We start from the raw sequence: 26463 nt of genomic DNA, 5'->3' as shown, positions 1-26463 counted from the left end.
AGGGGGCAGAGAGAGAGAGAGAGAGAGGGGGCAGAGAGAGAGAGAGGGGGCAGAGAGAGAGAGAGAGAGGAGGGCAGAGAGAGAGAGAGAGAGAGAGAGAGAGAGGGGGCAGAGAGAGAGAGAGAGAGAGAGAGAGGGGGCAGAGAGAGAGAGAGAGCGAGGGGGCAGAGAGAGAGAGATGAAGCGGGGAGAGAGAGAGAGGGGGCGGGGAGATAGAGAGAGAGAGAGAGGGGGGCAGAGAGAGAGGGGGCTGGGAAGAGAAAGTAGAGGGGGTCAGGGGAAACTAGGGCAAAGTCAAGAAGTCGGGAGTGGGACGGGGGGTGGGGGTTAAGAGAAGAGGAGCCATGTCAGAGAAAGATACGTCAAATGCGAACATACTGGAGACTGCACATCAGCAGAACTGGTCTCGCGTGATTGGAACTGCCTGGTTCTCCTCCACCAGGGGACGGTTTTCTGCTCTCAGTATGCCTGCAGCCCCAGTCCGACAACTTTGCAGTCGACTTTCACTGGCTACGGTCCAGCAGGTTTTTGCTACCTCACCCACAAGTGACGGCTATTCGGCCACGGGGGGTGGTGCCGCAACCTGCTTATCCCCCTGCTAGTACCTATTTTTTCCCCAGGGTGTGACCCAGTAGGATCATTGCCTGGTTTTCACCCCCGCCCCCCTGCCACCCCTCGCTTGGCCCCGAGCGACTGCCCCGGCAAAAGATCAGCCAGTTCGACGGCTGGATGGGGTTGGAACGTGGGACCTTAATTGAGCCCGGCTATTTGCGAAAGCAGCAGTTTTTCTTCATTTCCGGCATCACTTTCTCACCGGGTGCCACACAGGAGAGCTGAGGAGAGAGATGAGAGGGAGAGAAGAGAGAGACAGAGAGAGACAGAGACAGAGAGAGAGAGAGAAGAGAGAGAGAGAGAGAGAGAGAGAGGAGGCACCGAGAGAGCAGGAGGGACCGAGAGAGAGAGAGAGAGAGCAGCAGGGACAGAGAGAGAGAAAGCGCGCAGAGACTGAGAGGAGAGAGAGCAGGAGGGACAGAGAGAGCGAGAGAGAGCAGAGACCGAGAGAGGAGAGACCACGAGAGAGAGAGAGGAGAGAGAGCGAAGAGAGAGAGACCATGAGAGAGGGAGGGATGTCAGATCTCGAGAGAAAAGTCTCTTGTTGATAATTAAATGCTTAGGCTGGTAACAGTAATGGGGAGCAAAACAGGACAGGGGAAGGAGGAAGAAATGCCAGAGGTGGTGGTGGAGAGGGCAGGGGGAGAAGGTGGGTGGTGGGGGGTGAGATGACAGGGAAAGAAAGGCAGAGAGAGTATAGGGCGACAGCTTGTGTCCGTTTCCAGGGAGGGGGGGGGTCCCAGCTCGGTCTAAGAACATGCACCAAGTTCTTCAAGTGCGCATCGCAAAGATGAAGCCACCTGAAGCCTCCAGCTCCTCGAGGGGCACGGCCTGCCACCAGAACGCACGGGCCGAGGACATCGAATTCCACCGAACTCCTCTGGCACGGAAGCACGGCGAAAAATCCTCTCCTCCTCACCATCCCCACCCCCATTTGCCGTACGGTTTAACCCCATCCCGCCAAAGCAACTTCCCTTTTAAGTTGGCCCCCGTTCGGTGGTCAGAGAGGAGGGGGTGGGTGAGTGGGGCGGGAAGGAGAACAAACAGCATAAACACCAGTCTTGAGGATTCAACCCGCAGTGCGAAGAGATAGACGGGTTTCAGCCTCGCGACGGATTATGGGTAAGCAAGCATGCCATTTGAGTCGAGTGGAAGGGCGGGTCAACCTCAAGCGGGTGCAATCGCAAGCACGCTCCTGGAGGTGTTCTCAATTTACGTGCATATCTCCCTCCCTCCTCCCCCGTGCCTGGAGATCGCTTCCTCCGAGGGACTGCACGGGAGACAGGGGGCCCGAGCGGAGTGGTCCCTTTGCAAAGTCTGCGTTTGACACCTCTTCAGATCCGGGTTATGTAACAGAGAGGGTGGAGAGAAGGGAGGAGGTGGAGAGGAGCACTAGGAACGGCTGCAAGTCTCGTCAAGCCAAGTGCGAGCGAGTTACGAGAGATTAAAGGGTTGGGCGGGGGGGGGGGTGGCTGGTGGGGGCTTAACGTTTTTTCCGACGAAGCTCGGAAGATTACTGCAGTTGGAGTCTACGGTGCACTGTACGAGTGACGGAACCAGATTGTAACACGGATACACCTTGGGTATCGCCCGGTTAAATAGGACAGGTCAAAGGGCACAACGGCCCACCTCCCTCCCAACAATCCGCCCACCCCCCCTCTCCCGCCGGCCCCCAAACCAAAACCATCACATACCCACCTGAAATGGTCCACAAGCAACAGCAACCCCCCGCCGACACAGGTATCGCCGCGCCGCGCTCAAAGGCAACAGCCAGACTGCCCGCACGGTGCCCATTTTACGCAGAATCGAGCCTGCCCGCCCCCCCCCCCCCCACCACCGCAAAACTCGCAGGACAGGGGGCTCAAACCACCCCCACTCCCTCCCCGCAGGGCGAACCATAAGCCGGTCGGGCGAGTCAGCTGTGTGGGCTTCCCAGCTGGCTTAACCGTCCCACCCAACTCCCCCTCCACTGCCGACACCCCAGCCCTGTGGGTGGGTGGGAGGAGGGGGAAAGGAGGGTTAAGAAGTCGGGGTGCAAGAACAAAAGCTACCGTCGGCACCGCTCAAACTCTCCTCTCCACCCCCTCCCCCAGATTAGATCGCGTCCCGGTGACATCCGCTCAGTAACAGAGATTTCCCCCTCCCTCCCCCCCAGACACCAGCATCGGTTGCCCACTCGGAATGGGGGTGTGTAGGAGGGGAGGGGGAACCCAGAAGGTGCACGCGCCCGCCGGCGTCACGTGACCCACAAATGGGAACGACATATACAAACGCAGGAGGGGAGAATGGGACCCCCCCTCTTTCCCCGCCACGACCCTCGCGCTCGGAGAGAGAGGGGGGCGGGGGGATGCAGCGATCGCTGTCCCGCCCTCCCCCCCCATCACTTACCCGTGCTCTGATCTCGCACTGCCGCAGACGGCATTTCTGGCGGATCTTGTTGGGGCCCCCGAACTTCTTCATGTCCTTGCAGAAGTCGCACTGGCCGCAGTCCTCGGTCCGCCGGCACGCCTCGCACTCCCCGCACATGCGCGCCGATCGCTTGATTTGCTAGTCGACGGGGAAAGGAGGGGGGGGGACAGAAACACACAGAAAAGAGTTTAAAGACGGTTGAGGCAAATCAGGGCACAGTAACACCTCTAACTGGCGCGCTGACGGAGAACGGAAGCGCTAACAGTCTGCACAAAGCGAACTGATCTCAAGGAACAGTGGGGTTAATGAATTACAGAGTTTTACAGCATAGAAACAGGTCGTTTGGCAAACCAACACCCCCCCCAGCGCCGCTAGAATGGCTTGTAACTCACCCCCGAATTGTGTTGAATAAGGGGTTTTGGGTAATATCTTTGGTAACCAGAGGACACAGATTTACGATAATTGGGAAAAGAACCAGAGGGAGGAGATGAGATTTATTTCTTCAAGTTCCACTCCAAACACAAGAGCACAAAAATCTAGGCTGACACTCCAGCGCAGTACTGAGGGAGCGCCGCACTGTCGGAGGGGCGGTACTGAGGGAGCGCCGCACTGTCGGAGGGGCGGTACTGAGGGAGCGCCGCACTGTCGGAGGGGCGGTACTGAGGGAGCGCCGCACTGTCGGAGGGGCGGTACTGAGGGAGCGCCGCACTGTCGGAGGGGCGGTACTGAGGGAGCGCCGCACTGTCGGAGGGGCGGTACTGAGGGAGCGCCGCACTGTCGGAGGGGCGGTACTGAGGGAGCGCCGCACTGTCGGAGGGGCGGTACTGAGGGAGCGCCGCACTGTCGGAGGGGCGGTACTGAGGGAGCGCCGCACTGTCGGAGGGGCGGTACTGAGGGAGCGCCGCACTGTCGGAGGGGCGGTACTGAGGGAGCGCCGCACTGTCGGAGGGGCGGTACTGAGGGAGCGCCGCACTGTCGGAGGGGCGGTACTGAGGGAGCGCCGCACTGTCGGAGGGGCGGTACTGAGGGAGCGCCGCACTGTCGGAGGGGCGGTACTGAGGGAGCGCCGCACTGTCGGAGGGGCGGTACTGAGGGAGCGCCGCACTGTCGGAGGGGCGGTACTGAGGGAGCGCCGCACTGTCGGAGGGGCGGTACTGAGGGAGCGCCGCACTGTCGGAGGGGCGGTACTGAGGGAGCGCCGCAATGTCGGAGGGGCGGTACTGAGGGATCGCCGCACTGTCGGAGGGGCGGTACTGAGGGAGCACCGCACTGTCGGAGGGGCGGTACTGAGGGAGCGCCGCACTGTCGGAGGGGCGTTACTGAGGGAGCGCCGCATGTCGGAGGGGCGGTACTGAGGGAGCGCCGCACTGTCGGAGGGGCGGTACTGAGGGAGCGCCGCACTGTCGGAGGGGCGGTACTGAGGGAGCGCCGCACTGTCGGAGGGGCGGTACTGAGGGAGCGCCGCACTGTCGGAGGGGCGGTACTGAGGGAGCGCCGCAATGTCGGAGGGGCGGTACTGAGGGATCGCCGCACTGTCGGAGGGGCGGTACTGAGGGAGCACCGCACTGTCGGAGGGGCGGTACTGAGGGAGCGCCGCACTGTCGGAGGGGCGTTACTGAGGGAGCGCCGCATGTCGGAGGGGCGGTACTGAGGGAGCGCCGCACTGTCGGAGGGGCGGTACTGAGGGAGCGCCGCACTGTCGGAGGGGCGGTACTGAGGGAGCGCCGCACTGTCGGAGGGGCGGTACTGAGGGAGCGCCGCACTGTCGGAGGGGCGGTACTGAGGGAGCGCCGCACTGTCGGAGGGGCGGTACTGAGGGAGCGCCGCACTGTCGGAGGTGCCGTCTTTCGGATGAAACGTTAAACCGAGTCCCACCCCGTCTGCCCCCTCTTGTGGACGTAAAAGATCCCACGGCCACTATTGGAAGAAGAGCAGGGGGGAGTTCTCCCCGGTGTCCTGGGGCCCAATATTTATCCCTCAATCAACATCACTAACAATAGATTATTTGGTCACGGTCACGTGGCTGTTTGTGGGAGCTTGCTGTGCAAATTGGCTGCCGCTTTTCCTACATTACGACAATGACCGCACTTCAAAAAGCCCTTCATTGGCTGTGAAGCGCTTTGGGACGTCCTGAGGTGGTGAAAGACGCGAGAGAAATACGAGACTGTCTTTCTTTCAATGCAGCGAGCTGTTGTGATCTGGAATGCGCTGCCTGAAAGGGCGGTGGGAGCAGATTCAATAGTAACTTTCAAAAGGGGGAATTGGAGAAATACTTGAAGGGGAAAAACGTGCAGGTCTGTGGGGAAAGAGCAGGGGGGAGTGGGACTAATTGGGTAGTTCTTTCAGCGAGCCGGCACAGGCGCGAGGGGCCGAATGGCCTCCTTTCGTGCTGTATAGAATCACAGAAAGGTTACAGCACCGAAGGAGGCCAGTGTCTCTAAAACATTACAGAACCCCACCGCCAAACCACAATGGAGCGAACCACAATGGGGGCAGTATCTCTGGCGGGGAATGAACGGTCGACACAGCTCACGAGCCCCGGTTAGAAGCTAGTCGCAGTGGGGCCGCAGAATCAGAGAACCTCACAGCGCAGGAGGAGGAGGAGGACATTCGGCCCGGTCGTGCCTCACTCTTAGTCCCGCACCCCCAGCTTTTTCCCCGTAACCCTGCAAGTTAGTCTTCTTCAAGTAAGTAGAAGATCAGGATTGAAAAAAGCAAATCGCCTTAAAGTGACCCAGATTAATAGTTTTACAATAGTTTATGTCTACTTTCAAAATACTTAAGATTGTACACTGATAAATTTAAACGCATGTTGTTTTTAAGGGCTGTTATTTGAGTTTGGGGGAGAGGTGGTGTGACACTTGGTGGAGGGGAGGCCCCTCCTGGGATTGTTTTGGCTTCGTGCTGTCAAGTCCCAGGCTCCCCTTTAGCCTCCGAGGGTGCACCCCCTCCGCCCCCGTCGCCGAGGGTAAATCCTCCCTCCTCCTCTCCCAGCCGCGAGGAGAGACTGCCTCACGCTCACTCACCCATCCCCTCCCTCCACCTCACCCACTTGCTTTGGTCAGACCAGCGTTCACGACAGGGGAAGGCCTGTGCTGGACAACAATCGCTTAAATCGCGAGGCTTGCCAGCCCTGTCGATCACGAGGCGGAACACGTGCGGGATTTTGACTGGGCACCGACACCCGTGCGACTGTTCCTCTCCCAATCGTAGAATGATACAGCACGGGAGAAGGGCCATTCGGCCCATCGTGCCCGAGCCAATGCGGCCAAGAGGAAAGAAAGTGGGCCGCACGCTCTCCCCTAATTAACGCCGGTCCCCCAGGAAAGGTCTGATATGTGGAGAATGGGGTCGAGTTTATACCCATCAGGAAAGATTGAACATCTAGAAAAGAGAAGGCTGAGGGGTGACCTGATAGAGGTCTTTAAGGTTATGAAGGGGTTTCGATAGGGTAGACGTAGAGAAGATGTCTCCACTTGTGGGGGAGACCAGAACTAGGGGCCGTCAATATAAGAGAGTCACGAATAAATCCAATCGGGAATTCAGGAGAAACTTCTTTACCTCAGAGAGTGGTGAGAATGTGGAACTCGCTGCCACAGGGAGTGGTCGAGGCGAATAGCGTAGATGCATTTAAGAGGGAAGCTGGATAAACACATGAGGGAGAAAGGAATAGAAGGATATGGTGATGGGGTGAGATGAAGAGGGGACGGGAGGAGGCTGGTGTGGAGCAGAAACACCGGCACGGAGCAGAGGGGCCGAATGGCCTGTTTCTGGGCTGTAATACTTTGTAATTGAGTTAGAGCCTTGCAATTGCAGAGAACAATGGGCACGGAGGGGAATTTCACCACTCTGCATTTTGTTTTTTGCAGGGGGTGGGGGGGGGGGGGGGGGGGGGTTTTGTGTGGCGTGTACTCCCATCACGGCTCACTTGGATACACGCTGGAACAAAGTCCTCAGGGGTCCGGCGGAGTTAGGATCAGCAGGAGGCCGTTCAGCCCCCTCGAGCCTGTTACATTAGGAAGAGGAGGAGGCCGTTCAGCCCCCTCGAGCCTGTTACATTAGGAACAGGGGGAGGCCGTTCAGCCCCCTCGAGCCTGTTACATTAGGAACAGGAGGAGGCCGTTCAGCCCCCTCGAGCCTGTTACATTAGGAAGAGGAGGAGGCCGTTCAGCCCCCTCGAGCCTGTTACATTAGGAACAGGAGGAGGCCGTTCAGCCCCCTCGAGCCTGTTATATTAGGAACAGGAGGAGGCCGTTCAGCCCCTCGAGCCTGTTACATTAGGAACAGGAGGAGGCCGTTCAGCCCCCTCGAGCCTGTTACATTAGGAACAGGAGGAGGCCGTTCAGCCCCCTCGAGCCTGTTACATTAGGAAGAGGAGGAGGCCGTTCAGCCCCCTCGAGCCTGTTACATTAGGAACAGGAGGAGGCCGTTCAGCCCCCTCGAGCCTGTTATATTAGGAACAGGAGGAGGCCGTTCAGCCCCTCGAGCCTGTTACATTAGGAACAGGAGGAGGCCGTTCAGCCCCCTCGAGCCTGTTATATTAGGAACAGGAGGCCATTCAGCCCCTCGAGCCTGTTACATTAGAAGCAGGAGGAGGCCATTCAGCCCCTCGAGCCTGTTACATTAGGAACAGGAGGAGGCCATTCAGCCCCCTCGAGCCTGTTACATTCGGAACAGGAGGAGGCCATTCAGCCCCCTCGAGCCTGTTACATTAGGAACAGGGGGAGGCCGTTCAGCCCCCTCGAGCCTGTTACATTAGGAACAGGAGGAGGCCGTTCAGCCCCCTCGAGCCTGTTACATTAGGAACAGGAGGAGGCCGTTCAGCCCCCTCGAGCCTGTTACATTAGGAACAGAAGGAGGCCGTTCAGCCCCCTCGAGCCTGTTACAATGGGAACAGGAGGAGGCCGTTCAGCCCCTCGAGCCTGTTACATTAGGAACAGGAGGCTGTTCAGCCCCTCGAGCCTGTTGCACAGGAACAGGAGGAGGCCGTTCAGCCCCTTGAGCCTGTTACATTAGGAACAGGAGGAGGCCATTCAGCCCCTCGAGCCTGTTACATTAGGAACAGGAGGCCGTTCAGCCCCTCGAGCCTGTTGCACAGGAACAGGAGGAGGCCGTTCAGCCCCTCGAGCCTGTTACACAGGAACAGGAGGAGGCCGTTCAGCCCCTCGAGCCTGTTACACAGGAACAGGAGGAGGCCATTAGCCCCCTCGAGCCTGTTACACAGGAACAGGAGGAGGCCATTCAGCCCCTCGAGCCTGTTCCGCTATTCAATCAGATCATGGCTGAACTGTATCTTAACTCCATTAACCCGCCTTAGTTCTGTAACCCTCGCTACATTTACCCAACAAAAATCTATCAATCTCAGTCTTGAAAGCTCCAATTGCCCCCCAGCCTCGACAGCTCTTTGGGGGAGAGAGTCCCTGATTTCCACCAGCCTGTGTGTGAAGAAGTGCTTCCTGACATCACCCCTGAACGGCCTGGCTCGAATTTGAAGGTTCTGCCCCCCTTGTTCTGGACTCCCCCTCACCAGAGGAAATAGTTTCTCTCTCGATCGACCCGATTGAATCCTTTAATCACCTCAAACACCTCGATCAGATCACCCCCTTAATCATTTAAACTCGAGGGAACACAAGCCCAGTCTGTGCAACCTGTCCTCGGAATTTAACCCTTTTAGCCCCCGGGTATCGTTCTGGTGATTCTGCGCTGCCCCCTCTCCGAGATACCCTTCCCCAGACCACGAGACAAATCGCTCGAGACTCCGGCCCTTACATTTGCCGCCACTTTCCGCTTGTCCAGTCGCATCTCGCCCTGCTCTTTGGTCTTCTCATTCTCCAGCAGCAGCGCCTCGCCGTCCCGCTCTCTCTCCTTCTCTTTCTCCTTCGTCTTCTTCTGCCGGTATTTGATGGTGAGTGCCGGGTCGTTAACTGCAGAGGAAACAATGGGAGGAGAAGGGGCCCCCGGTTAAAACAGCTGTTGCTCCTCCAACCCCAGCACCGCGGCGAGGGCGGGACCGTTCACCCTGCGAGGACGGCCGATCCGGAGGGTTGGGGGGGGGGGGGGGGGGAGGAGAGGGCCGTCACTGCCCAACTTGGCACAGGGCAACCCCCTGCATCCAGTCTCCGCAAGGTGGTCTGGAGGGCGGGGGGGGGGTGTCTCCGCAAGGGATAACCCGTAATAAATTGGGAGAAGGGGAAGTGCAACGAGACCTGGGTGTTCTTGTGCACCAGTCGCTGAAGGTAAGCATGCAGATGCAGCAGGCGGTTAAGAAGGCAAATGGTATGTTGGCCTTCGTAGCAAGAGGGTTCGAGTACAGGAGCAAGGATGTCTTGCTGCAGTTGTGCAGGGTCTTGGTGAGACCACACCTTGAGTATTGTGTGCAGTTTTGGTCGCCTTATCTGAGGAAGGATGTTCTTGCCATGGAGGGAGTGCAGCGAAGATTCACCAGACTGATACCTGGGATGGCAGGAACGACGTATGAGGAGAGATTGGGTCGATTAGGCTTATACTCGCCGGAGTTTAGAAGAATGAGAGGGGATCTCATTGAAACTTATAAATTTCTAACAGGACGAGACAGACTAAATGCAGGATGTTCCCGATGGCCGGGGAGTCCAGAACCAGGGGTCACAGTCGAAGGATAAGGGGTAAGCCATTTAGGACAGAGATGAGGAGGAATTTCTTCACCCAGAGAGTGGTGAACCTGTGGAATTCTCTACCACACAAGGCAGTGGAGGCCAATTCATTAAATATATTCAAGAAGGAGTTAGATATATTTCTTAAGGCTAAAGGGATCAAGGGGTATGGGGAGAAGGCAGGGACAGGGTACTGAATTTGGATGATCAGCCATGATCGCATTGAATGGCGGAGCAGGCTCGAGGGGCCGAATGGCCTACTCCTGCTCCTATCTTCTATGTTTCTATGTTAATCAGAAAGCGCCCTTAACAAAAGGGCCCAAGAGACGTCACAGAGGAGGAACGGGCACCCCGTGGTTAACATAAGAACATAAGAAATAGGAGCAGGAGTCGGCCATTCGGCCCCTCGAGCCTGCTCCGCCATTCAATGAGATCATGGCTGATCTTCTGCCTCAACTCCATTCACCGGCCCTATCGCCATATCCCTTGATGCGTTTACTAGTCAGAAATCTATCGACTTCTGTTTTGAATATACCCAATGACTGAGCCTCCACAGACCATAAGAATTAGGAGCAGGAGAAGGGCCACGCCGCCCCTTTGAGCCTGCTCCGCCGTTGACTGAGATCACCGCCGATTTTCCACCTCCACTTTCCTGCACTATCCCTTGATTCCCCTCGAGTCCAAAAATCTCTCGATCTCAGCCTTGAATAGACTCAACGACTGAGCCTCCACAGCCCTCTGGGGTAGAGAATTCCAAAGATTCACCGCCCTCTGAGTGAAGAAATTCCTCCTCATCTCAGTCCTGAATGGCCGACCCCTTATCCTGAGACTGTGGCCCCTGGTTCTAGACTTCCCCCAGCTAAGGGAAACAATTCTCCCAGCATCCATCCTATCAAGCCCGAAAACGCGGTCGGTCGAAACATTAGCTGGAAGGGGTCGGGGGAGGGTCAGGGTCCCGCATGGTGGAGTCCAGGGGGGGGTTGTCTTGGTGCTGTTTGTGGTCAGCAAGGCGGCTGCTGAATTTCCCAGGCAGTTGGTGCACACTAGAATCGGTCGGATGGGACATCACCGCAGGGCGTCGCCAGGCAGACACGGGCCGCCCCAGAAGACTTTAAAACATATTGGCCCAGAAATTCGGGTCTCCGCGGGTGAGTACGCACGGGGTACTCGTGCGTAGGCCCAACGAAAGTGCCGGTTTCCTGCATGCACTCGCGGGAAACCGGCACTTCCGTTCCCTTGAAAGGGGTTCAGAGGTCGAATGCGTGCGCGGGAGAGGCAGCGCGTGCACATCGAACTTACATTTTTCTTTGCAGGTTTTCCCGGGGAGGGCAAGTCCCCAGAAGTTAGACATGTAAAAAGCAGTCGCAAGGCCTGCTTCTAAGTGGTGAATTAATTAAAATTAAAACATTTTTTCCACAGGTTTATTATTTTTAAATACTTTAAAGAAAGCTAAGTTACTTTTTAGCCGTTAGAAAATAAAAAAATTTTCCCCCAAAATTTAAACTATTGTTTAAAATAGTTGTTTCATGTAATTTATAGTTTATTTTAAGAATGTGATTAAAAAAAAAAATTATTTGTAGTTTTAGTGATGTTTTGGGGCTTATAGTATTTATATGTTCCTGTCAAACTTATGAATGAAGCATTCCCTGCTACCATTGGCTCTCCATGGCCCACGTGATCCCAGGGGACGCTTCGAACTAACTGCGCCCCTGGGCTACACAAGTACTGCGCGCCGGAAGCTGGAGGAGGCCCAGGATCGGAATCCCACAGCTCAACGGCCGGCGCGCTGGGTAAGTGCAGGTCGGAGGCTTGCACCCAGAAGCCCCTGACCCGAATTTCTGGGCCATTGTAGTTAAAGTTGTTTGGGTAGTTATGTTGCTTTCAAAGGAGGTTGAAACGGTGGGGGGGGGCCTCGGAGGACGACGGGAGTTTTCCTGAACCTGCCAGTGGAGTGAGCGTCACGCCAACACCTACACCCGCCGCGCGCGCGGCCTCACCTCGGCACTGCTGGCAGTACCACTGCCGGATGCCCTTGGCCATCTTCTCGGTGATCTGGATGCAGTCGCCATGGAACCACTCGTTGCACTTGTCGCAGCCGCTGTCGGGGGAGAAAGAGGTTACACAGCGAACGATGCGACCCTTCGCCTCTTCCCCCAACGTCACCACCCACCCCCCCCCCCACAACTGCCTCACCCCCTGTGCCATCCAGCACCTCACCCGCTGCCAGTGAACCCAGAACTATGGGCGGGCACGGGCAAGCTATCTGACTGCGTGGAGCGTCATAAGCAAGCCAAACGTCTGCGTGGGGGGGGAGTGGGGGAAGAGAATGTTCCTTCCTGCAAGAGGGTGACTGGGCATTGATTGGGGGGCAGGAGGGGGAAGCAAGTTAGACTGTTGCCCCCCTGCTGGCGCACATCAGTACATAAGCACCTCGCCCACTCCCTTTCGCCCGGTCAGCTTTGCCCGCCGTCTTTGGCCAGGGTCAGTCCATAGAAACATAGAAGATAGGAGCAGGAGTAGGCCATTCGGCCCCTCGTGCCTGCTCCGCCATTCAATGAGATCATGGCTGATCATCCAAATTCAGTACCCTGTCCCTGCCTTCTCCCCATATCCCTTGATCCCTTTAGCCTTAAGAAATATATCCAACTCCTTCTTGAATATATTTAATGAATTGGCCTCAACTGTCTTCTGTGGTAGAGAATTCCACAGGTTCACCACTCTCTGGGTGAAGAAATTCCTCCTCATCTCAGTCCTAAATGGCTTACCCCTTATCCTTAGACTGTGACCCCTGGTTCTGGACTCCCCCATCGGGAACATCCTTCCTGCATCTAGTCTGTCTAGTCCTGTTAGAATTTTATAAGTTTCAATGAGATCCCCTCTCATTCTTCTAAACTCCAGCGAATATAAGCCCAATCGACCCAATCTCTCCTCATACGTCATTCCTGCCATCCCAGGTATCAGCCTGGTGAATCTTCGCTGCACTCCTTCCATGGCAAGAACATCCTTCCTCAGATAAGGCGACCAAAACTGCACACAATACTCAAGGTGTGGTCTCACCAAGGCCCTGTACAACTGCAGCAAGACATTCTTGTTCCTGTACTCAAACCCTCTCGCTACGAAGGCCAACATACCATTTGCCTTCTTAACCGCCTGCTGCACCTGCATGCTTACCTTCAGCGACTGGTGCACAAGGACACCCAGGCCTCGTTGCGCTTCCCCTTCTCCCAATCTATTGTCATTCAAATAATAATCTGCCTTCCTGCTTTGGATACCAAAGTGGATAACCTCGCATTTATCCACGTTATATTGCATCTGCCATGCTTCTGCCCAATCACCCAACCTGTCCAAATCATCGTGGAGTTTCTCGGCATCCTCTTCACAGCACACACACCCACCCAGCTTTGTGTCGTTTGCAAACTTGGAGATACTGGGCCAGTAATTCCTGTCCCAACGCCTGAGTACGGACGGGGTACTCATGCGTGGGCCCGGAGGAATTGCCGGTTTTCAGCATGCACAGCGCATGCGGGGAAAAGCATTACCTCTCCCCTGACCCAAGGGGTTAAGAGGCAGAACGCGTGCGAGGTTTCAGGTAGCGCGTGCGCGCTGAACTTCCCTTTTTTTTTTGAAGAGTTGCCCGTGGGGAAAAGACTCCGGTTTTGACGCGTGGAAAAAGCAGCCGTAAGTACTTACTTTTAACAGGTAAGTGGTCTATTAAGTAAAATTAGAAAATTCTTCCACAGGTTCTTATTTTTGAACTTTACAGTAAGGTAAGTGTATTTTTGCCCCGATTTTTTATATAATAATTTTCAAAATTTAAAATGATTGTTTAAAATAGTTTTTTACAGTTATTTATAGTTCATTTAAGTAGTGCGATGTTTTTTTAAATTTTCTTTCAGGTTTAATCAGTGTTTTGGGGCCAGGAGTTTTCATGAGTTTGACAGCTCTTACTATCAAACTCATGAATGAACTTTTGCAACCTCCCATTGGTTGCCCAGTGCTCACGTGATCCCAGCCGGCTCATCACACTAAGTACGCCGCTGGGTCATGCAGGCACAGCGCGGCAGGACCTCAAGCGGGCCAGTGACAGGAAATGCAATGCGGGCCAGGACTGAAATGTCAGCGCGCCGGGTAAGTGCACATCGGGGGGCTAGCACGCGCGGCAAGTCCCCGAACCTAATTTCTGGGCCATTACATCTAGTTCCCTTGTCTAGATCATTAATATATATTGTGAATAGCTGGGGTCCAAGGACCGATCCCTGCGGTACCCCACTAGTCACTGCCTGCCACTCGGAAAAAGACCCGTTTATTCCAACTCTTTGCTTTCTGTCTGCCAACCAGTTCTCTGTCCAAGTCAATACCTTGCCCCCAATCCCATGTGCCTTAACTTTACACGCTAATCTCTTATGCGGGACCTTATCGAAAGCCTTTTGAAAGTCCAAATACACCACATCCACTGGTTCTCCCTTATCTATTTTACCAGTTACATCCTCAAAAAATTCCAGTGGATTAGTCAAGCACGATTTACCTTTTGTAAATCCATGTTGACTTTGTCCGATCCTGTCACTGTTTTCCAAGTGCTCTGCTATTACATCTTTTATAATGGACTCTAGCATTTTCCCCACTACCTGGGACACGTCAGGCATTGACAGGGGCGGGGGGGAGGTGGCGCGGGTGGTCACTGCTGCTCGAGACTGCAGTCACAAGAAACTGTTTCCAATGGCAGGAGGGTCGGTAACCAGTAGGCACAGATTGAAGATAATCGGTAAAGGAACCCTGGGGGTGTGGGGTGCAGGAACAGAGAGACCTGTGGAGGGGGGTACGTACACAAATCTTTGAAGGTGGCAGGACAGGTTGTGAAGGCTGTTAAAAAAGGATACGGGATCCTGGGCTTTATAGAAGCATTGAGTACAACAGCAAGGAAACTACGCTAAACCTTTATAAATCACTGGTTAGGCCCCAGCTGGAGTATTGGGTCCAATTCTGGGCACCACACTTTAGGAAGGATGTCAAGGCCTTGGAGAGGGTGCAGAGGAGATTGACCAGAATGGTACCAGGGATGAGGGACTTCAGTGATGTGGAGAGACTGGAGAAGCTGGGATTGTTCTCCTTAGAGCAGAGAAGGTTAAGGGGAGGTTGACCAGAATGGTACCGGGGATGAGGGACTTCAGTGATGTGGAGAGACTGGAGAAGCTGGGATTGTTCTCCTTAGAGCAGAGAAGGTTAAGGGGAGATTGACCAGAATGGTACCGGGGATGAGGGACTTCAGTGATGTGGAGAGACTGGAGAAGCTGGGGTTGTTCTCATAGAAACATAGAAGATAGGAGCAGGAGTAAGCCATTCGGCCCCTCGAGCCTGCTCCGCCATTCAATGAGATCATGGCTGATCATCCAAATTCAGTACCCTGTCCCTGCTTTCTCCCCATATCCCTTGATCCCTTTAGCCTTAAGAAATATATCTAACTCCTTCTTGAATATATTTAATGAACTGGCCTCAACTGCCTTCTGTGGTAGAGAATTCCACAGGTTCACCACTCTCTGGGTGAAGAAATTCCTCCTCATTTCAGTCCTAAATGGCTTACCCCTTATCCTTAGACTATGACCCCTGGTTCTGGACTCCCCGGCCATCAGAAACATCCTTCCTGCATCTAGTCTGTCCAGGCCTGACAGAATTTTATAGGTTCGATGAGATCCCCTCTCAATCTTCTAAACTCCAGTGAGTATAAGCCCAATCGACCCAATCTCTCCTCATACGTCATTCCTGCCATCCCAGGTATCAGCCTGGTGAATCTTCGCTGCACTCCCTCCATGGCAAGAACGTCCTTCCTCAGGTATGGTGACCAAAACTGCACACAATACTCCAGGTGTGGTCTCACCAAGGCCCTGTACAACTGCAGCAAGACATCCTTGTTCCTGTACTCAAACCCTCTTGCTACGAAGGCCAACATACCATTTGCCTTCTTAACCGCCTGCTGCACCTGCATGCTTACCTTCAGCGACTGGTGCACAAGAACACCCAGGTATCTTTGCACTTCCCCTTCTCCCAATCTATTGCCATTCAAATAATAATCTGCCTTCCTGTTTTTGCCACCAAAGTGGATAACCTCACATTTATCCACATTATAGTGCATTTGCCATGTTTCTGCCCAATCACCCAACCTGTCCAAATCGTACTGGTGTTTCACGACATCCTCCTCACAGCTTACCCTCCCACCCAGCTTTGTGTCATCTGCAAATTTGGAGATATTACATCCAATTCCCTCGTCCAGATCATTAATATATATTGTGAACAGCTGGGGTCCCAGGACCGATCCTTGCGGTACCCCACTAGTCACTGCCTGCCACTCGGAAAACGACCCGTTTATTCCAACTCTTTGCTTTCTGTCCGCCAACCAGTTCTCTGTCCAAGTCAATACCTTGCCCCCAATCCCATGTGCCTTAATTTTGCACGCTAATCTCTTATGTGGGACCTTATCGAAAGCCTTCTGAAAGTCCAAATACACCACATCCACTGGTTCTCCCTTATCTATTTTACCAGTTACATCCTCAAAAAATTCCAGTAGATTAGTCGAGCATGATTTACCTTTTGTAAATCCATGTTGACTTTGTCCGATCCTGTCACTGTTTTCCAAGTGCTCTGCTATTGCATCTTTTATAATAGACTCTAGCATTTTCCCCACTACCGATGTCAGGCTTACCAGTCTATAATTCCCCGCTTTTTCTCTACCACCTTTTTTGAATAGTGGGGTAACATTAGCTACCCTCCAATCCATGGGTACCGTTCCAGAGTCTATCGAGTTCTGGAAGATGATCAGCAATGCATCTACTATTTCTAGGGCCACTTCCTTAAGTACCCTGGGATGTAGATTATCAGGCCCTGGGGATTTATCGGCCTTCAGTCCCATCAATTTTCCTAACACCATTTCCCTACAGATACTGATTTCTTTCAGTTCCACCCTTTCATCAGACCCTATGTTCCCCGACATCTCTGGGAGGTTATTTGTGTCCTCCTTTGTGAAGACAGAACCAAAGTATGTATTTAGTTGGTCTGCCATTTCTTTGTTCCCCGTTATAAATTCCCCTGATTCTGACTGTAAGGGACCTACGCTTGACCTCACCAATCTTTTTCTCTTCACATATCTATAAAAGCTTTTACAGTCAGTTTTTATGTTCCCTGAAAGCTTACTCTCATATTCTATTTTCCCTTTCTTAATTAATCCCTTTGTCCTCCTTTGTTGAATCCTAAACTGCTCCCAATCCTCAGGGTTATTGCTTTTTCTGGCCAATTTATATGTCCTCTCCTTGGATCTTATGCTATCCCTAATTTTCCTTGTTAGCCACGGTTGAGTCACCTTTTTTGTATTATTTTTATGCCAAACTGGGATGAACAAATTCTGTAGCTCATCCATTCGGTCTTCGAATGTTTGCCATTGCCTATCCACCGTCGACCCTTTGAGTGCCATTCCCCAATCAATCCTACCCAACTCGCTCCTCAGACCATCGTAGTTTCCTTTATTTAAATTGAGGACCCTTGTCTCTGAGTCAACTACTTCATTCTCCATGTTAATGAAGAATTCGATCATATTATGATCGCTCCGACCCAAGGGGCCTCGTACAACAAGATTGCTAATTAATCCTTTCTCGTTACATAATACCCAGTCTAAGATGGCCTGATCTCTGGTTGGTTCCTCGATATATTGGTCCAAGAAACCATCCCGTAAACACTCCAGGAATTCCTCCTCCACAGTATTGTTACTAATTTGGTTAGCCCAATCTATATGTAGATTAAAGTCACCCATGATGACTGCTGTGCCCTTATTGCACGCTTCTTTAATTTCCCTTTTAATGCCATCCCCAACCTCCGCCTTACTGTTTGGAGGTCTATATACCACTCCCACTAATGTTTTTTTGCCCTTAGTATTTCTCAATTCTACCCATACAGATTCCACATCATCAGAGCTAATATCCTTCATTACAATTGTATTAATCCCTTCTTTAACCAGTAATGCTACCCCACCTCCCTTTCCTTTTTGCCTATCTTTCCTGAATATCGAATACCCCTGGATGTTGAGTTCCCAGTCTTGGCCATCCTTGAGCCACGTTTCCGTAATCCCAATCAAATCATATTCGTCCACCTTATTACAAATGCTCCTCGCATTAAGACACAAAGCCTTCAGGCTTGTTTTTTTAACGCTCTTAGACCTATTAGAATTATTATTTACTGTGGCCATGTTTGATTTAAACCGTTGATTTCTCTGACTGCCACTTTTGTTTTTCTCCTTCCTATCTTTTGCTTTTATCCCTGTTTCCCTTTCCTCTGTCTCCCTGCTCAGGTTCCCAACCTCCTGCCATTTTAGTTTAAACCCCCCCGAACAGTGCTAGCAAACCTCCCTGCAAGGATATTTGTCCCGCTCCGGTTCAGGTGCAACCCGTCCGACTTGTACAAGTCCCACCTTCCCCAGAAGCAGGCCCAGTGATCCAGGAAACTAAAGCCCTCCCTCCTGCACCAACTCTTTAGCCACGCATTCATCTGCTCTATCCTCCTATTCCTATACTCACTAGCACATGGCACCGGGAGTAATCCAGAGATTACAACCTTTGAGGTCCTGCTCTTTAATCTGCTACCTAGCTCCCTAAATTATTGCTGCAGGACCTCATCCCTCTTCCTACCCATGTCATTGGTCCCAATGTGAACCACGACCTCTGACTGTTCACCCTCCCCCTTCAGAATGCCTTAGAGCAGAGAAGGTTAAGGGGAGATTGACCAGAATGGTACCGGGGATGAGGGACTTCAGTGATGTGGAGAGACAGGAGAAGCTGGGATTGTTCTCCTTAGAGCAGAGAAGGTTAAGGGGAGATTTAATAGAGGTGTTCAAAATCATGAAGGGTTTCGATAGAGTAAATAAGGAGAAGCTGTTTCCAGTGACAGGAGAGTCGGTAACCAGAGGACACAGATTGAAGATAATCGGTAAAAGAACCAGAGGGGAGATGAGGAGAATGTTTTTTACGCAGCGAGTTGTTGTGATCTGGAACGTGCTGCCTGAAAGGGCGGTGGGAGCAGATTCAATAGTAACTTTCAAAAGGGGGAATTGGAGAAATACTTGAGGGGAAAATGTGCCGGGCTGTGGGGAAAGAGCAGGGGGGAGTGGGACTAATTGGAGAGCTCGTTCAAAGAGCCGGCACAGGCACGATGGGCCGAACGGCCTCCTCCTGTGCTGTACAATTCCATAAAAATGCTATAAAACCGGCAGCAACCTGTCGAACCACTGTTCTGGGGGAACAGGGCAGTCAGAAGAGGGGAGAAGACCCCTTCTCCCCATCCGTATTCATTTTTTGCTCCCACACCCACTCCGCACCATTGACGGGGATCCAATCCGTCGACGGGGCCCTACCATGCCTCTTGGGGCGCGGCGACGCTAGCTATTCGGCAACGGCATTATCCGGGGACTCGGAGACCCAGCCGCTGCCCTGCACAGCGACGGAACCGCCACCCCCCCGTGCCCTGCGGGAAGGCTGCATGCCAGTGCAACGCCTCCCACCGCAAGCTGCCGGCACCCCTTGTTTCCTGGGTTTTCAAACCGGCAGCATCCCATCCCCTCATGCGGGCAGTCGCCCTTCATCCCAGAGCCACCCGAGTGCCGGGCCCGGCCGTTTGACCACGGAGGGCATCCGCAGCCCAGTCCGACACGAGATCCTCGCCCCCCCCTTGCGTCCTCAGCCACGGGGAAGGCCGGTTCACCCCATCTGACTCATCTCCACCTCGCCTGAGCTGAGAACAGGCCAGCACAGGGCAGACCAGGGGCCGAGCTTGGGAGCCCTCGGTCTGCACACAGAGAGAGAGAGAGAGAGAGAGAGCACCACTGGGGCAGCTTTCCTCACCCGGGTGGATTCAGTGACTATCCCATGGTGGGGGAGATGGGTATTGAATAACCCACACTGTTGGGTCTCACTGCTGGGAACTAAAAGGGGCAGAAATAAAACGATAATCGGACCTGGGTAGACTTGAACAATGGCCTGGGGTGGGGTGGGGCGGTGGGGGGAAATCAGCCACAATTCCTGATGGAAAGTGAAAGTTTCTGAAAGGCAGGTCGGGCCGTGGACCACGGACCACAGAATTACTCGGCACAGAAACAGGCCGATCTAGTCGTGTCCTTCACTAGTTCCTGTTAAGAATGTCCCTGTACAAGCTGGGCCCGTGCCCGAGTATTTATACCCTCCCTGGACAGCGCCACCCGTAGGCCGCTCATTATTATTTCAGAAGTCTTTCTTTCACGAATGACTGATTCATCTCACAGGCCATTCAGCCCAGCTGATTCATGCTGCAACGCTCCCTTCAAGCGCTCCGGACCTCCCGCGCAGCCAGCACACCAGCTTTTACTTGCAGACACTGAGCACGGGAGGATTTTTTTTTTGAATGGGCCGAGCAGCCACTTCAAGGCCGACGGCCTTCCCGGGGGAATAGCCCGCTGACGTTCAGGTGGCTGATGGGCAACCAAAGGTGGCGGTCGGTGCCAAGAGGAACATGTCCCACCCCCTTGCAGCTACGGAGGTGAAAACGGAGCGAGAGAATGTTGTGGACCCTTCCCGCCCCCCCTACCCCCCCAGGGCACTCACATCATGAAGCAGTTGATGTCAGGCCGCCGGCAGATGCAGTAGACGGGGGCGTTGGCCGAGTCGGGGTCCGTCAGTTCCAGGTCTTCCAGCCGAGCCGCCTCCAGACTCACCGAGTCACTCGCCGTACCGTCCTGTGAACAGGGAGGGGGAAATCAGATCACCTTGGGTAAGATCGCCTCGCACTCCGTCACATCCAACCCGCTTTCAATGTTAGCAACGGGATGCGGCCCCTCGGCCTGTGCCACCACTCAATCAGATCCTTCAGTACTGCCCCTCCGACAGTGCGGTGCTCCCTCAATACCGCCCCTCCGACAGTGCGGCGCTCCCTCAGTACCGCCCCTCCGACAGTGCGGTGCTCCCTCAGCACTGCCCCTCCGACAGTGCGGCGCTCCCTCAGTACCGCCCCTCCAACAGTGCGGCGCTCCCTCAGTACCGCCCCTCCGACAGTGCGGCGCTCCCTCAGTACCGCCCCTCCGACAGTGCGGCGCTCCCTCAGTACCGCCCCTCCGACAGTGCGGTGCTCCCTCAGCACTGCCCCTCCGACAGTGCGGCGCTCCCTCAGTACCGCCCCTCCAACAGTGCGGCGCTCCCTCAGTACCGCCCCTCCGACAGTGCGGCGCTCCCTCAGTACCGCCCCTCCAACAGTGCGGCGCTCCCTCAGTACCGCCCCTCCGACAGTGCGGCGCTCCCTCAGTACCGCCCCTCCAACAGTGCGGCGCTCCCTCAGTACTGACCCTCCGACAGTGCGGCGCTCCCTCAGTACCATCCCCCGACAGTGCGGCGCTCCCTCAGTACTGACCCTCCGACAGTGCGGCGCTCCCTCAGTACCGCCCCTCCGACAGTGCGGCGCTCCCTCAGTACCGCCCCTCCGACAGTGCTGTGCTCCCTCAGTACCGCCCCTCCGACAGTGCGGCGCTCCCCCAGTACTGACCCTCCGACAGTGCTGTGCTCCCTCAGTACCGCCCCTCCGACAGTGCGGCGCTCCCTCAGTACTGACCCTCCGACAGTGCGGCGCTCCCTCAGTACCGCCCCACCGACAGTGCGGCGCTCCCCCAGTACCGCCCCTCCGACAGTGCTGTGCTCCCTCAGTACTGCCCCAAATAAGCCCCGACTGTCACTGATTATACACATATGCATGCAACAGCGCAACCTCACCGTCTCAGAAACCATGAGACAAACTCTTAAAAATCTTGAGATTGCTAAGAAATTGTGAGTTGCTATTTTTTTTTGCTGGGTGGCGCGGACAAAGAAAGGTCATCTGTGGAAAGCAAAGCAACCAGTATTAAACGGTGAAGATGAATCAGTGTTCGGCTGGTTTTGCTCAACGGCCTTTGCGGATTTCCCTCGGGATGAAATAATGAGGTGGAGGCCCCGCTGGGAGCTGATGCACGCGACGCGGTCAAAGTAAGTGAGACATGTTCGCCTAGGAGCTGCAGAACGCGGCGCTCTCACATTCGCCGCCCCCTTCGCTGCGGTTTCAAGGACTCTGCTCTTTAAGGTGATATTTTGTTCAAACTTTTAGAATGCCACACGGTACTGCCCCCCACCCCCCATTCCGATTATCAAAATCCACAAGGCCTTGGACAACGTGGACCACTTTCCATACCCCGGGAGCCTACTGTCAACAAGGGCAGACGTCGACGACGAAGTCCAACACCGCCTTCAGTGTGCCAGTGCAGCCTTCGGTCGCCTGAGGAAGAGTGTGTTTGAAGACCAGGACCTGAAACCCGGCACTAAGCTCATGATCTACAGAGCAGCAGTGATACCCGCCCTGCTGTCTGCCTCAGAGACATGGACCTTGTACAGCAGGCAACTCAAAGCACTGGAGAGGTACCACCAATGCTGCTTCCGCAAGATCCTGCAAATCCATTGGCAGGATAGGCGCACCGACGTCAGTGTTCTCGCTCAGGCCAACATTACCCCAGCATCGAAGCTTTGACCACGCTCGATCAGCTCCGATGGACGGGTCACATCGTCCGCATGACCGATACGAGACTCCCAAAACAAGCGCTCTACTCGGAGCTCCGACACGGCAAGAGAGCCCCAGGTGGGCAGAGGAAACGCTTCAAGGACACCCTCAAAGCCTCCTTGAAAAAGTGCAACATCCCCCACCGACACCTGGGAACCCCTGGGCCCAAGGCCGCACAAAGTGGAGGAGAAGCATCCGGGAAGGCGCCGAACACCTCGAGTCTCTTCGCCAGGAGCAAGCGGAAGCCAAGCGCAAGTCAACCCAAGCACCCCAACCCACCCGCCCCTTCAACCACCGTCTGCCCCACCTGTGACAGAGACTGTCGGTCCCGCATTGGACTCATCAGTCACCTGAGAACTCATTGTTAGTGTGGAAGCAAGTCATCCTCGGTTCCGAGGGACTGCCTAAGAAGAAGGGATGACCTTTGAATAATAGGCGACCCTGCCTGGTGATGGACAATTAAGGTTTAATTGTCACATATGGGACAATTAGGAAGGCAAATGACATGTTGGCTTTTATTGCAAGGGGGGGGGGGGGGTTGGAGTATAAGAGTAAGGAAGTCTTGCTGCAATTGTACAGGGCCTTGTGAGACCACACCTGGAGTACTGTGCACAGTTTTGGTCTCCTTATCTGAGGAAGGGCATACAGGAAACTCTTTTTTATCCGGCACCAATGGGACCGGCGTTTATCAAAAAGTCCGGATTACAAGAGAGGTATAGTTAAAAGGTACGAGAGCTCCGTACACAGCAACAAATCCAGGCTTCCCTGTTGCTTAGCAACAGGTGCAGGAACTCCGACCACAACATCCAAGCGTCCCTGTTGTTTAGCAGGTTAACAGAGATTTCCGGTTATTTAGGTGCCAGTAAATCGAGAGTTTCCTGTACTTGCTTTAGAGGGAGTGCAACGAAGGTTCACTAGACTGACCCCTGGGATGAGGGTATTGTCCCATGAGAGATTGAGCTTTTCCTGCAGCGCCACTGCTGGCAGGAGGTCGTAACTACAGCGTGACTTGTTTACATAAGGATTCCCATTATAAATCAAAGCACACCATTTTGACAGCGTGACACATTTACATAAGGATTTCCCATTGTAAATCAAAGGCTACCATTTTGACAGCATAACATGTTTACATAGGGATGTCCCATTATAAATCAAAGTCTAGAACCAGGGGTCACAGTCTCAGGATAAGGGGTCGGCCATTTAGGACTGAGATGAGGGCGAATTTCTTCACTCAGAGGGTGGTGAATCTTTGGAATTCTCTACCCCAGAGGGCTGTGGAGGCTCAGTCGTTGAGTATATTCAAGACTGAGATCGATAGGTTTTTGAATATTAAGGTAATCAATTCATTAAATACATTCAAGACGGAGTCAGATATATTTCTTAAGGCTAAAGGGATCAAGGGATATGGGAAGAAAGCAGGGACAGGGTACTGAATTTGGATGATCAGCCATGATCTCATTAAATGGCGGAGCAGGCTCGAGGGGCCGAATGGCTGACTCCTGCTCCTATCTTCTATGTTTCTATATGGGGATCGAAGATCAGCCACAATCTTATTGAACGGCGGAGCGGGGCCCGACTCTTGCTCCTGATCCTTATGTTCTTAGGAATGAGAAAACTGAGAAAAGGACCGGGGGAGGGGGGTGGATCAGGTTGCAGGTTTTTTGGGGAGTGTGGGGGGGGGGGGGCGGGGGGGAAATCAAGCGAAGGTGGAGATTACAACAGAAAATACTGGAAAAACTCAGCAGGCCAGGCAACATCCGTGGAGAGAGAAATTAGAGTCGACGTTTTGCGTCAAAACCCTTTGTCAAGACTGAAGAGGCACAGGAAATGAAACAGATTAAAAGGCCAGTTTGGGGGCTGGGAAATGGGGGATGAGAGAACAAAAGAGAAGTGAAGAGACATTAAGAGGTATTCAAAACCAGACGAGATGGTGATCGGACTAGTGGAGACAAAAGACGGCTCCAGATTAGGTGTGAAATGCGCTGGCAGAGTGGGAGACAGCTGCCATGTGGGAGAGAGGGAGCAGTATTTTGCTATCGTCGAAGGTGGAGATTAGGCGGACCATCAGCTGCCATCCTGTCGGTCGGCGGAGTGACTCCCCGCTCCCGATTCGTGCGTTAGCGGGATCGCGCTGTGTGTCAACCGGACGGCACAACCGGCTGCACTTGTGGCGGCGGGGGAGGGGAGGGAGGCAAAAACAACGCTTTGGGACGTGGCGAGGATAGCTGGATGGAGTAGAACGGCGATCTCATTGAAACGTATAAGATTCTGAGGGGGGATTGACAGGGTAGATGCCGAGAGGCTGTTTCCCCCTGGCTGGAGAGTCTAGAACCAGGGGTCACAGTCTCAGGAGAAGGGGTCGGCCATTTAGGACTGAGATGAGGAGGAATTTCTTCACTGAGGGCGGTGAATCTTTGTGGAATTCTCTGCCCCAGAGGGCTCAGTCGTCGAGTGGCTGTTGAGAAAGAAAAAAGAGAATTTTTTTTTTTCCCTTCCGACTTCAACCGTCGACGGCGTTGACTCACCGGCCGCTCCATGGTGTCGCCCTCCACCGCCCGCTTCTCCTCAAGGTCGCGGTTTTACCGCCCGGTCGCGGTTTCGGCGCCTCAGGCTCGCTTGGCAACAGCTAGGCCGCCCCTGGCAACCGCGCTTCCGGTCGCGCCGCAGAGCACCGCGCCCCGGCCGTCGGCATCCGGGTCACCGGGTCACCGCCTCCCGCCAACAAATCCTCCTCTCGCGCCCCCCCCTCCAAACTCGCTTTATTTTTCACTCAAGCCCCGCCGCTTGGATTGGATCGACGGCCGTGCAATTAATTTGTAAAAAAATAAAATCGAAATTCTCCACTTGGAAAAAATAATCGGCGCCGAGGTCGCGGCCGCCGCAGACGACGAGTAAGCGGCCCCGGGACAGGATGGTGGGGTCACGCAACGTCAGAAGCAGTCCGCCGCGACGCAGCGCCCCCGGCGCTGGCTGACTGGTACTGCATCCTCGTTAATCTGGGATTGCAGCGCCACCCAAACTGGCAGACTGGGACTGCAGCCCCTTGATTGAGGCAGCAGCGCCGCCCATACTGGCAGACTGGGACTGCAGCCCCTTGATTGAGGCAGCAGCGCCGCCCATACTGGCAGACTGGGACTGCAGCCTCGTTAATGGGAGACTGAGACTGCAGCGCCTCCCATACTGGCAGATTGAGACTGCAGCCTCGTTAATCTGAGACTGCAGCGCCCCCAGTACTGGCAGACTGGGACTGCAGCCTCGTTAATCTGAGACTGCAGCGCCTCCCATACTGGCAGACTGGGACTGCAGCCGCGTTAATCTGAGATTGCAGCACCTCCGATACTGGCAGACTGGGACTTCAGCCCCGTTATTGAGTCTGAGATTGCAGCGCCTCCCATACTGGCAGACTGGGACTTCAGCTCCGTTATTGAGTCTGAGATTGCAGCGCCTCCCATACTGGCAGACTGGGACTTCAGCCCCGTTAATCTGAGACTGCAGCGCCCCCAATAGTGGCAGACTGGGACTGCAGCCTCGTTAATCTGAGATTGCAGCACCTCCCTACTGGCAGACTGGGACTGCAGCCTCGTTAATTTGAGATTGCAGCGCCCCCAATACTGGCAGACTGGGACTGCAGCCCCTTGATTGAGGCAGCAGCGCCGCCCATACTGGCAGACTGGGACTGCAGCCTCGTTAATGGGAGACTGAGACTGCAGCGCCTCCCATACTGGCAGATTGAGACTGCAGCCTCGTTAATCTGAGACTGCAGCGCCCCCAGTACTGGCAGACTGGGACTTCAGCCCCGTTAATCTGAGACTGCAGCGCCCCCAATAGTGGCAGACTGGGACTGCAGCCCCGTCAATCTGAGATTGCAGCTCCTCCCCTACTGGCAGACTGGGACTGCAGCCTCGTTAATTTGAGATTGCAGCACCTCCCCTACTGGCAGACTGGGACTGCAGCCTCGTTAATCTGAGATTGCAGCGCCCCCAATACTGGCAGACTGGGACTGCAGCCTCGTTATTGAGACAGCAGCACCTCCCATACCGGCAGACTGGGTCTGCAGCCTCGTTATTGAGGCAGCAGCGCCTCCCATACTGGCAGACTGGGATTGCAGCCTCGTTAATCTGAGATTGCAGCGCCTCCCACACTGGCAGACTGGGACTGCAGCCTCGTTAATCTGAGATTGCAGCGCCTCCCCTACTGGCAGACTGGGACTGCAGCCTCGTTAATCTGAGATTGC

The 26463-nt window shown here is 54.4% G+C and overlaps 1 protein-coding gene across 4 annotated transcripts in view; it reads right to left on the bottom strand.

The window, feature by feature from the left end:
* Positions 1 to 25137, bottom strand: part of LOC147086843 (CXXC-type zinc finger protein 1-like) — a 60004-nt gene extending 34867 nt beyond the window's left edge. For 2 of the 4 annotated variants that reach the window (XM_085979025.1, XM_085979026.1), the window contains exons 1-5: positions 24755 to 25135; positions 20261 to 20391; positions 11648 to 11748; positions 8791 to 8945; positions 3001 to 3159 (exon numbers count right to left, since the gene is read on the bottom strand). In XM_085979025.1, coding sequence (XP_085835151.1) covers positions 3001 to 3159; positions 8791 to 8945; positions 11648 to 11748; positions 20261 to 20391; positions 24755 to 24766 — 558 coding nt within the window. In that variant the 5' untranslated portion in view covers positions 24767 to 25135. Of the gene's footprint in view, positions 1 to 3000; positions 3160 to 8790; positions 8946 to 11647; positions 11749 to 20260; positions 20392 to 24754 lie in introns of all 4 variants that reach the window. The other 2 variants (XM_085979023.1, XM_085979022.1) reach the window with 2 other exon arrangements.
* Between the last annotated feature and the right edge of the window lie 1326 nt (positions 25138 to 26463).

The sequence above is a fragment of the Somniosus microcephalus genome, unplaced genomic scaffold, assembly GCF_052327205.1.
Source record: "Somniosus microcephalus isolate GS21.2 unplaced genomic scaffold, FLI_Smic_1.0 unresolved_chr7, whole genome shotgun sequence".
Classification (NCBI taxonomy): Eukaryota; Metazoa; Chordata; class Chondrichthyes; order Squaliformes; family Somniosidae; genus Somniosus; species Somniosus microcephalus.
The sequence above is the reverse complement of the archived record's forward strand: the minus strand, read 5'-3'. Positions and strand labels throughout refer to the sequence as shown.